Source organism: Cherax quadricarinatus, chromosome 3 (assembly GCF_038502225.1).
Source record: "Cherax quadricarinatus isolate ZL_2023a chromosome 3, ASM3850222v1, whole genome shotgun sequence".
Taxonomy (NCBI): Eukaryota; Metazoa; Arthropoda; class Malacostraca; order Decapoda; family Parastacidae; genus Cherax; species Cherax quadricarinatus.
The window spans coordinates 70,114,103-70,127,254 of NC_091294.1; the positions used below are offsets into that span (position 1 = coordinate 70,114,103).

General features: G+C 39.6%; 1 protein-coding gene across 7 annotated transcripts in view; it reads right to left on the bottom strand.

The window, feature by feature from the left end:
* LOC128705515 (uncharacterized) overlaps positions 1-13,152 on the bottom strand; it is a 246,038-nt gene that overhangs the window by 125,235 nt on the left and 107,651 nt on the right. For all 7 annotated transcript variants that reach the window (XM_070092288.1, XM_053800705.2, XM_053800711.2 and 4 more), the window contains one exon: positions 11,617-11,785. In XM_070092288.1, the coding sequence (XP_069948389.1) occupies positions 11,617-11,785 (169 nt within the window). The remainder of the gene's footprint in view (positions 1-11,616; positions 11,786-13,152) is intronic.

Here is a 13,152-nt window from a genome sequence, read left to right on the forward strand (position 1 = left end):
AGGATATGGAGGCTGCTCCTTTCGCTGGGGTACCTCGGGGGGTGGGTAAATTCACCTAAGTCTCCACCAAAAACCCCGGTACCTTCCCCCCTTTCCCCTTTAAAACCAAAATTTCCAACCACTCCCCACTATATCCTTTATGTGCTACATCATACCTTGTATATTTATTTATCCTCTTTCATAAAATATGTATTACTTATTACCAAATCTCTTTCTACACATAGCTCAATTAAAGGCTCCCCATTTACATTTACCCCTGGCACCCCAAATTTACCTACTACTCCCTCCACAACATTTTTACCCACTTTAGCATTGAAATCCCCAAACACAAGTACTCTCACACTTGGTTCAAAACTCCCCATGCATTCACTCAACATTTCCCAAAATCTCTCTCTCTCCTCTACACTTCTCTCTTCTCCAGGTACATATACACTTACTATAACCCACTTTTCACATCCAACCTTTATTTTACTCCATATAATCCTTGAATTAATACATTTGTAGGCCCTATTTTCCTGCCATAGCTTATCCTTCAACACTGCTGCTACTCCATCTTTAGCTCTAACTCTATTTGATACCCCTGACCTAACCCCATTTATTCCTCTCCACTGAAACTCTCCCACCCCCTTCACCTTTGGACATCTAGCTTCTTCTCATTCATAACATCCACTATCATCTCCATCATTTGCACAACATCCACGCACTTTCAGACATCCCACTTTGACAATTTTCTTCTTATTCTTTTAAGTAATTATTACAGGAAAAGGGGTTACTAGCCCATTGTTTCCGGTATTTTAGTTGACTTTTACAACATGCATGGCTTACGGAGGAAAGATTCTTATTCCACTTCCCGATGGATATAAAAGGAAAAATAATAAGAACAAGAACTATTAAGATAAAATCAAAGAAAACTCTGATTTTTTTTTTTCAACAAGTCGGCCGTCTCCCACAGAGGCAGGGTGACCCAAAAAGAAACAAAATTCCCAAAAAGAAACAAAATCCCCAAAAAGAAAATACTTTCATCATCATTCAACACTTTCACCTCACTCACACATAATCACTGTTTTTGCAGAGGTGCTCAGAACACAACAGTTTAGAAGCATATACATGTACGCATAAAGATACACAACATGTCCCTCCAAACTGCTAATATCCCAAAACCCCTCCTTTAGAGTGCAGGCATTGTACTTCCCATTTCCAGGACTCGAGTCCGGCTATATACAGTGGACCCCCGGTTAACGAACTTTTTTCATTCCAGTAGTATGTTCAGGTGCCAGTACTGACCGAATTTTTTCCCATAAGGAATATTGTGAAGTAGATTAGTCCATTTCAGACCCCCAAACATACACGTACAAACGCACTTACATAAATACACTTACATAATTGGTCGCATTTAGAGGTGATCGTTATGCGGGGGTCCACTGTAAAAATAACTGGTTTCCCTGAATCCCTTCACTAATTATTACCCTGCTCACACTCCAACAGATTGTCAGGTCCCAAATACCATTCGTCTCCATTCACTCCTATCGAACACGCTCATGCACGCCTGCTGGAAGTCCAAGCCCCTCGCCCACAAAACCTCCCTTACCCCTTCCTTCCAACCTTTTCGAGGACGACCCCTACCCCGCCTTCCTTCTCCTACAGATTTAAATGCTCTCCATATCATTCTTTGATCCATTCTCTCTAAATGACCAAACCACCACAACAACCCGTCTTCAGCCCTCTGACTAATACTTTTATTAACTCCACACCTCCTAATTTCCACACTCCGAATTTTCTGCATAATATTTACACCACACATTGCCCTTAGACAGGACATCTCCACTGCCTCCAACCGCCTCCTCGCTGCTGCATTCACAACCCAAGCTTCACACCCATATAAGCGTGTTGGTACTACTATACTTTCATACATTCCCTTCTTTGCCTCCATAGATAACGTTTTTTGACTCCACATATACCTCAACGCACCACTCACCTTTTTCCCTTCATCAATTCTATGATTAACCTCATCCTTCATAAATCCATCCGCCGACACGTCAACTCCCAAGTATCTGAAAACATTCACTTCTTCCATACTCCTCCTCACCTATTTGATATCCAATTTCTCTTTATCTAAATCATTTGATACCTTCATCACCTTACTCTTTTCTATGTTCACTTTCAACTTTCTACCTTTACACACACTCCCAAACTCATCCACTAACCTTTGCAATTTTTCTTTAGAATCTCCCAAAAGCACAGTATCATCAGCAAAAAGTCACTGTGTCAATTCCCATTTTGTATTTGATTCCCCATAATTTAATCCCACCCCTCTCCCGAACACCCTAGCATTTACTTCTTTTACAACCCCATCTATAAATATATTAAACAACCATGGTGACATTACACATCCCTGTCTAAGACCTACTTTTACCGGGAAGTAGTCTCCCTCTCTTCTACACACCCTAACCTGAGCCTCACTATCCTCATAAAAACTCTTTACAGCATTTAGTAACTTACCACCTATTCCATATACTTGCAACATCTGTCACATTGCTCCTCTATCCACTCTATCATATGCCTTTTCTAAATCCATAAATGCAATAAAAACTTCCCTACCTTTATCTAAATACTGTTCACATATATGCTTCAGTAGGTAGTAGGTTGGTAGACAGCAACCGCCCAGGGAGGTACTACCGTCCTGCCAAGTGAGTGTAAAACGTAAGCCTGTAATTGTTTTACACGATGGTAGGATTGCTGGTGTTTTTTCTGTCTCATAAACATGCAAGGTTTCAGGTACGTCTTGCTACTTCTGCTTACACTTAGGTTACACTACACATACATGTACAAGCATATGTATACACACCCCTCTGGGTTTTCTTCTATTTTCTTACTAGCTCTTCTTCTTGTTTATTTCCTCTTATCTCCATGGGGAAGTGGAACAGAATTCTTCCTCCGTAAGCCATGCGTGTTGTAAGAGGCGACTAAAATGCCGGGACCAAGGGGCTAGTAACCTCTTCTCCTGTATATATTACTAAATGTAAAAGGAGAAACATTCGTTTTTCCTTTTGGGCCACCCCGCCTCGGTGGGATACGGCCGGTGTGTTGAAAGAAAGAATATATGCTTCAATGTAAACACTTGATCTACACATCCCCTACCCACTCTGAAACCTCCTTGCTCATCCGCAATCCTACATTCTGTCTTACCTCTAATTCTTTCAATAAGAATCCTACTGTACGGTTTTCCTGGTATACTCAGTAAACTTATTCCTCTATAATTTTTACAATCTCTTTTGTCCCCCTTCCCTTTATATAAAGGGACTATAGATGCTCTCTGCCAATCCCTAGGTACCTTTCCCTCTTTTCATACATTTATTAAACAAAAGTACCAACCACTCCAACACTATATCCCCCCCTGCTTTTAACATTTCTGTCATGATCCCATCAGTTCCAGCTGCTTTACCCCCTTTCATTCTCCGTAAAGCCTCGCGTACCTCCCCCGCACTTACATTCTGCTCTTCTTCACTCCTAAAAGATGGTATACCTTCCTGGCCAATGCATGAAATTTCCACCTCCCTTTCTTCCTCAACATTTAAAAGGTCCTCAAAATATTCTCGCCATCTACCTAATACCTCCCTCTCCCCATCTACTAACTCCCCTACTCTGTTTTTAACTGACAAATCCATTCATTCCCTAGGCTTTCTTAACTTATTTAACTCACTCCAAATTTTTTTCTTATTTTCATTAAAATTTCTTGACAGTGCCTCTCCCACTCTATCATTTGCTCTCCTTTTGCACTCTCTCACCACTCTCTTCACCTTTCTTTTACTCTCCATATACTCTGCTCTTCTTATAACACTTCTGCTTTGTAAAAACCTCTCATAAGCTAACTTTTTCTCTTTTATCACACCCTTTATTTCATCATTCCACCAATCACTCCTCTTTCCGCCTGCCCCCACCCTCCCATAACCACAAACTTCTGCCCCACATTCTAATACTGAATTTTTAAAACTCGTCCAACCCACTTCAACCCCCCCACTACTCATCTTTGCACTAGCCCACCTTTCTGCCAATAGTCGCTTATATCTCACCCGAACTTCCTCCTCCCTTAGTTTATACACTATCGTTTCCCTCCTACTTGTTGTTGCTACCTTCCTCTTGTCCCATCTACCTCTTACTGTAACTGTAGCTACAACTAAATAATGATCCGACATATCAGTTGCCCCTCTATAAACATGTACATCCTGGACCCTACCCATTAACCTTTCATCCATCAATACATAACCTAACAAACTACTTTCTTTATGTGCTACATCATACCTTGTATATTTATTTATCCTCTTTCATAAAATATGTATTACTTATTACCAAATCTCTTTCTACACATAGCTCAATTAAAGGCTCCCCATTTACATTTACCCCTGGCACCCCAAATTTACATACTACTCCCTCCACAACATTTTTACCCACTTTAGCATTGAAATCCCCAACCACAAGTACTCTCACACTTGGTTCAAAACTCCCCATGCATTCACTCAACATTTCCCAAAATCTCTCTCTCTCTCCTCTACACTTCTCTCTTCTCCAGGTGCATATACACTTACTATAACCCACTTTTCACACCCAACCTTTATTTTACTCCACATAATCCTTGAATTAATACATTTATAGTCCCTCTTTTCCTGCCATATCTTATCCTTCAACATTATTGCTACTCCTATTTTAGCTCTAACTATTTGAAACCCCTGACCTAATCCCATTTATTCCTCTCCACTGAAACTCTCCCACCCCCTTCAGCTTTGTTTCACTTAAAGCCAGGACATCCAGCTTCTTCTCATTCATAACATCCACAATCATCTCTTTCTTATCATTTGCACAACATCCACGCACATTCAGACTTCCCACTTTGACAATTTTCTTCTTCTTATTCTTTTTAGTAATCTTTACAGGAAAAGGGGTTACTAGCCTATTGTTCCCGGCATTTTAGTTGACTTTTACAACACGCATGGCTTACGGAGGAAAGATTCTTCTTCCACTTCCCCATGGATATAAAAGGAAAAGTAATAAGACCAAGAACTATTAAGATAAAATCAAAGAAAACTCAGATGAGCGTGTATAAATAAACATGTACATGTATGTGTAGTGTAACCTAAGTGTAAGGAGAAGTAGCAAGACATACCTGTAATCTTGCATATTTATGAGACAGACAAAAAAAACACCAGCAATCCTACCATCATGTAAAACAATTACAGGCTTTTGTTTTACATTCACTTGGCAGGATGGTAGTACCTCCCTGGGTGGTTGCTGTCTACCAACCTACTACATACACAAGAAGATGGTGTTAGGAAGTGTGAGCTGGAACTGGTGACCATCAGCAAGCTGAAAACAACTTCCTCAACTCACCCAACAACACTCCTAAAAAAACTCAGCTGTGTGTGTATAAATAAACATGTACATGTATATTCTAGGCAGTGGGTTGGTAGACAGGAACTGCCCAGCGAGGTACTACCATCCTGCCAAGTGAGTGTAAAAGGAAAGCCTGTAATTGATTTACATGATAGAAGGATTGCTGGTGTTTTTTTTTTTCTGTCTCATACACATGCAAGATTTCAGGTACGTCTTGCTACTTCTACTTACACTTAGGTCACACTACACATACATTTTTTTTTTTTTAACAAGTCGGCCATCTCCCACCGAGGCAGGGTGACCCAAAAAAGAAAGAAAATCTCCAAAAAGAAAATGCTTTCATCATCATTCAACACTTTCACCACACTCCCACACTCACACACAATCACTGTTTTTGCAGATGTGCTCAGAATACAACAGTTTAGAAGCATATACATATAAAGATACACAACATATCCCTCCAAACTGCCAATATCCCAAACCCCTCCTTTAAAGTGCAGGCATTGTACTTCCCATTTCCAGGACTCAAGTCCGACTATATGAAAATAACCGGTTTCCCTGAATCCCTTCACTAAATATTACCCTGCTCACACTCCAACAGATCGTCAGGTCCCAAGTACCATTCGTCTCCATTCACTCCTGTCTAACACGCTCACGCACGCTTGCTGGAAGTTCAAGCCCCTTGCCCCAAGCCCCTTTACCCCCTCTCTCCAACCCTTTCGAGGACGACCCCTACCTCGCCTTCCTTCCCCTATAGATTTATATGCTTTCCATGTCATTCTACTTTGATCCATTCTCTCTAAATGACCAAACCATCTCAACAACCCCTCTTCTGCCCTCTGACTAATACTTTTATTAACTCCACACCTTCTCCTAATTTCCACACTTCGAATTTTCTGCATAATATTTACACCACACATTGCCCTTACACAGGACATCTCCACTGCCTCCAACCGTCTCCTCGCTGCTGCATTTACCACCCAAGCTTCACACCCATATAAGAGCGTTGGTACTACTATACTTTCATACATTCCCTTCTTTGCCTCCATAGATAACGTTTTTTTGACTCCACATATACCTCAATGCACCACTCACCTTTTTTCCCTCATCAATTCTATGATTAACCTCATGCTTCATAAATCCATCCGCCGACACGTCAACTTCCAAGTATCTGAAAATATTCACTTCTTCCATACTCCTCCCCAATTTGATATCCAATTTTTCTTTATCTAAATCATTTGATACCCTCATCACCTTACTCTTTTTCTATGTTCACTTTCAACTTTCTACCTTTACACACACTCCTAAACTCATCCACTAACCTTTGCAATTTTTCTTTAGAATCTCCCATAAGCACAGTATCATCAGCAAAAAGTAACTGTGTTAATTCCCATTTTGAATTTGATTCCCCATAATTTAATCCCACCCCTCTCCCGGACAGCCTAGCATTTACTTCTTTTACAACCCCATCTATAAATATATTAAACAACCATGGTGACATTACACATCCCTGTCTAAGACCTACTTTTACTGGGAAGTAGTCTCCCTCTCTTCTACACACCCTAACCTGAGCCTCACTATCCTCATAAAAACTCTTTACAGCATTTAGTAACTTACCACCTATTCCATATACTTGCAACATCTGCCACATTGCTCCCCTATCCTGTGTTTTTAGTAATCTGTAAAGATTACTAAAAACACATACATGTACAAGCATATATATATACACACCCCTCTGGGCTTTCTATTTTCTTTCTAGTTCTTGTTCTTTTTTATTTCCTCTTATCTCCACGGGTAAGTGGAACAGAATTCTTCCTCCGTAAGCCATGCGTGTTGTAAGAGGCGACTAAAATGCCGGGAGCAAGGGGCTAGTAACCCCTTCTCCTGTATAAATTACTAAATTTAAAAAGAGAAACTTTTGTTTTTCTTTTTAGGCCACCCTGCCTCGGTGGGATACGGCCGGTTTGTTGAAAAAAAAAAAGCATGTATGCTCTAGGTAGTAGGTTGGTAGACAGCAACCGCCCAGGGAGGTACTACCGTCCTGCCAAGTGGGTGTAAAACGAAACCCTGTAATTGATTTACATGATGGTAGGATTGCTGGTGTCTTTTTTTTTTCCTGTCTCATACACATGCAAGATTTCAGGTACATCTTGCTACTTCTACTTACACTTAGGTCACACTACACATACATGTACAAGCATATTTATACACACCCTTCTGGGTGATCTTCTATTTTCTTACAAGTTCTTGTTCTTGTTTATTTCCTCTTATCTCCATGGGGAAGTGGAACAGAATTCTTCCTCCATAAGCCATGCGTGTTGTAAGAGGCAACTAAAATGCCAATAGCAAGGGGCTAGTAACCCCTTCTCGTGTATATATTACTAAATGTAAAAGGAGAAACTTTCGTTTTTCCTTTTGGGCCACCCCGCCTCGGTGGGATACAGCCAGTGTGTTGAAAGAAAGAATATATTTAGTGAAGGGATTCAGGGAAACCGGTTATTTTATATAACCGGACTTCAGTCCTGGAAATGGGAAGTACAATGCCTGCACTCTAAAGGAGAGGTTTGGGATATTGGCAGTTTGGAGGGATACATTGTGTATTTTTATATGTATATACTTCTAAACTGTTATATTCTGGGCACATCTGCAAAAACAGTGATTATGTGTGAGTGAGGTGAAAGTGTTGAATGATGATGAAAGTATTTTCTTTTTGGGGAATTTCTTTCTTTTTGGGCCACCCTGCCTCGGTGGGAGACGGCCAGTTTGTTGAAAGGAGAAGAATGTATGTATGTATGTATGAACGCATGTATGCATGCATGTATGCATATATGTATGTATGTATGTATGTATATATGCATGTATGTATATATGCATGTATGTATGTCTTCTTTCTTTCAACACACCGGTCATATCCCACCAAGGATGTATATAAGTATATAGAATTCGATGTTCCAGGGTACAGTCCTAGAGCCTTTACTGTTTCTCATCCTCACAAAAGACATCTAAAAAACTATCTACAGTTTTGTATCATCATTAAAGTCACCTCAGTAGAGGACAATGTTCAAATGGCAAACAGATATGAACAAAGTCTTTCAGTAAGTAACAGAAAATATGATATTCAGTGACAGATTCTAACTGCTCAGATATAGAAAGAAATATAAAGTCCATATCATAAAATGAAAGGAACACTTAAATGACCTGGGGCTGATGCTCTCAGATAATCTGTCTTTAGAGAATAAGGTAAATGTTGAAGGACGGAAAAATGACAGGGTGGATAACAAGAACTTTCAAAAGAAACAAAATACCAATGGTGACAACTGAAATCACTTGTGATCTCTCATTTACAATGTAACTCAGTGTTGATGGTTCTGTTAAGGTAGGAGATATCAGAGCTACAAAAGGAACAGAGACCATTTACTGCCCACACTGAACCAACAAAGCATTTAAACTTGGAAATACCTCCAAGTACTTGGAATGTACGTTCTGAAGCAAAGAGGAGATACCTAATTAAAATATTATTTTACTTACACACCACACACACACACACACAAAAAAAAACACAATATGGACAACACAACATAAAAAAACAAAAAAGATACTAGAAGGCCTAGTCCCAAATTTACATTCTACCATAATGTACTGGTGTGAGATATGTAAGAAGTGTAAAACAAACCCAGTGAAAAACAGGGAAACCATGGGCACAATATGGAAAAACTATGACAACACCTGTGGTCCAAAACTACTGAACCAGCTACCAGCAGGTTTCAGAAATATTGCTGGAACAAGTGTTGAGGATTTCAAAATGAACTTGATCACTATATTTCACTAAATTCCAGATCACCCAGGCTGTGATGACTATGTGGGCCAGCAGGCCACCAATATTAACAACCTGACTAAACAATCGACGGAAAAGCCCGGCACCAGGAATTTTTAGTTAAAAAACTCATGAAATTAGTAACAAGTACATTAATATGATTATATCATTCTTATCTATTACATAGTGCTTATTTATATTAAATTCAATTTTTTCATCAATCTTTGGTCTATTTTAGTCTTCCTTTATGTATACAAATTTTTATTGATTATCCTGAATAGGATTTTTGCATTATCTGTAATACCTGTGAGCAGTTTCAAGAGATTTTGTACCTTCACAGGTTGACCCGAGACCAGCCTTCCCAACTGATTGCCTGTTTCATTAGGCTGTTGCTACTGGTGGCCCACTGCCCCACAGCCATCACAGCATAATTCATAATGCTTTGTTCAGATCCTTGAGACAATCCCATTACCAACATCTTATGAGGACACTTTACTTTGTATTACACATATGGTGTCGGGAACTCTGCATAAAAGAGAACTGAGCAACAGTTATAGGCTGCACTGGATGTGTGCTAGTTGTGCTGTGTGCCATACCTGATTGTGACTTTATGCAGTGTCCGGCTGTGTTGGTCCCAGCATCCTCTGCCCTCATGCGGGCCTTGCTCTGGATGGTTCTTGTTTCCCACCAAGGTAGGGTGACCCAGAGGAAGAAACACATTCACCATCATTCCTTCAATAATCTTCTTGTAAGAGTGCTGACAACACAATTCAAATAACCCTCTGAACTTTAACATCCCCACCCCTCCCCTTCAGACAGCAGGCACTGTACTTCCCACCTCCAGGACTCAAGTCTGGTTAATCAACTTCCCTGAATCTCTTCATAAATATTACCTTGTTTACCTGGAGTTTACCTGGAGAGAGTTCCGGGGGTCAATGCCCCTGTAGCCCGGTCTGTGACCAGGCCTCCTTGTGCACAGTTCAACAGCACATTAAAGCTTAAAAGCCCTTTACCTGTGCTCACTCCAAACTAACATGGTCCACATGCTTGCTGGATGCTCACCCATCAATCAAAATCCCTTTCACAACCCTTCCTGGAACACCCATCCCCTCCTTCCATCCGCCCCAGAACTATACAGTCTCTTGGTCAGCTCATCCTGCTCTATCCATTCAAAATGAATTAATTATTTCAACAACTCTCCCTCCACTCTCTGAATTATACCTTTCACACCACCACACACTACTAAATTCTTTGCTCATATCTGCATACTACTCACACCATTCTTTTTTTTTTTTTTTTTTTTTCAACAAGTCGGTCGTCTCCCACCAAGGCAGGGTGACCCAAAAAAGAAAGAAAATCCCCAAAAAGAAAATACTTTCATCATCATTCAACACTTTCACCACACTCACACATTATCACTGCTTTTGCAGAGGTGCTCAGAATACAACAGTTTAGAAGCATATACGTATAAAGATACACAACATATCCCTCCAAACTGCCAATATCCCAAATCCCTCCTTTAAAGTGCAGGCATTGTACTTCCCATTTCCAGGACTCAAGTCCTACTATATGAAAACAGTTATTAAAAACATGATATCTATACTGCCTCCAGCCTCCTCCTCAATCTAACATTCACACACACACATCATGCCTCCAATTCTTACAAGTGCATTTTTTTTTTTACTCTACTGATAAATTCTCTGCCCACCTCCTCCCCCACAAACATCAGAACACTACCTACATTTTCCCACTTTTTTTAAACACACCAGCAATCTCCCTCTAGGATCAATGTGAACCCAACAGGTAAAACTTTGGTATTTGTTCAGACTGCAAATCCATGTTTACTGACTAAGATTTACCAAAAAATATGAATTTATATACCACACATGCACAATATGGCATAGAAAAAAGGTAAAGTGATAGAAAAACAAACAAAAAAATCCCAAATTCAACCCTAATACCAATACTGAAGAATTTGAAATCTACACATCATTTTTACCCAAAAAAGAATTATAAGCATAGAAGATAAGCTGCAAATGGCTATATACTGATCCTAAAATAAATTCATCTGGTCAAAGGTACACGAGAAAAAATTAATTGCACAATTAAAGCACAATTCTCCTTGTTTTTACCACCCCGGGAACCTCCTACCACCAGTCAGTCCGCCAGCTTGTGTTGGTCTAGAACTAGACTGAAGGGCACATGTTATGAACCAAATGGTTAAAATACCAGGTGGTGCTGGACTTGGATGATCGCGTAAGAGTGAATATATACCACATATAGCATATTAGTAGTAGCAATGGGTTCACTGCACACAAGCAAACTGCATAAAGCAAGGGAAACCTGTACCACTAAATACCGTCTTAAAACAATTGTAACAATAAATCTGACCAACTTCAAACTAGCAATAAACCTACTGGTGCTGTCTTGATCTACGTCCTCTTCTTGCACCCCCAACTGGGGTACCAAAGTGCTCTGGATGTGTAAGGGGCAACTGATCCAAGGTTTCGCTTTCAGCAAAATGTCGGCCACTTTTTAAGCACAGAGAGGTTCTTCGTAGTGTTGTAATATCACCATCATCAAAAACTGAAAAAATGAGAATATAATTAGCAACAAGTCAAGGAAATATACAGCATTGTATACAAAACTACTATTGTGAAAATGAGTGAAATTCCAAGCACTTTCGTGATTTCTCAAATTATCAAGCCCTTGATAATGTGATAAATAATGAAAGTATGTACTTGGAATTTCACTATTTTTTCACAGTGGTTGTTTTGCATATTGTTGTATCACCTCTTTACTGTGATCTTATCGCACAATATTGTATGTAAAAATTACAGTTAAAATAGGAAATAAAACCTGAAGACATATGTGTAAGCACATGAAAGCACTCAGGTTTTATTTCCTATTATAACTGGTATTTTTACATACCTGCAATCATGTGTCTTCCTGTGATTTCTTCCAAACAGTACTGTGTAATTGTTTAATGCTACAACTCCAAATGTTTCCATTAAAATCAGTGTAAAGAACGGTCCTTAAGGAGTAGATTCCACACAGGTGTTGCTAATGAACACTGAGCACAAGGTATATGGTGTTTTGATTAAATGTTTGTCTAGGGATTTGAATGTTATTCTGTTTGCTCTGTTTGTCATTACTCTGCTGTTATAGTCTGTGTGGGATTAAAGAAAAAGTTGGAGGTAATGATTATTCCTACATTATCATTTTCCTATCCAACTTGTACTGAGTGTTCTGTCTCCAGTCTTTATCTTTCTCATGTGAGGGTAGTGTGAGAAGCGCTCACTTGAACATAAAAGTACCTACTGCCCTCCCCACCTCTGCTTACAGTCATTACCTGAACACTATGGTATGTCTTGGTTTTGCAATATTTCATTTTTAAATCATTTAAATGCATGGTTTCTAGGTAGTAGGTTGGTAGACAGCAACTGCCCAGGGAGGTACTACTGTCCTGCCAAGTGAGTGTAAAACGAAAGCCTGTAATTGTTTTACATGACAGTAGGATTGCTGGTGTCCATTTTTTGTCTCATAAACATGCAAGGTTTCAGGTACGTCTTGCTACTTCTACTTACACTTAGGTCACACTACACATACATGTTTTTTTTTTTTTTTTTTCAACAAGTCGGTCATCTCCCACCGAGGCAGGGTGACCCAAAAAAGAAAGAAAATCCCCAAAAAGAAAATACTTTCATCATCATTCAACACTTTCACCACACTCACACATTATCACTGCTTTTGCAGAGGTGCTCAGAATACAACAGTTTAGAAGCATATACGTATAAAGATACACAACATATCCCTCCAAACTGCCAATATCATGTACAAGCATATATATACACACCCCTCTGGGCTTTCTGCTATTTTCTTTCTAGCTCTTGTTCTTGTTTATTTCCTCTTATCTCCATGGGGAAGTGGAACAGAATTCTTCCTCCGTAAGC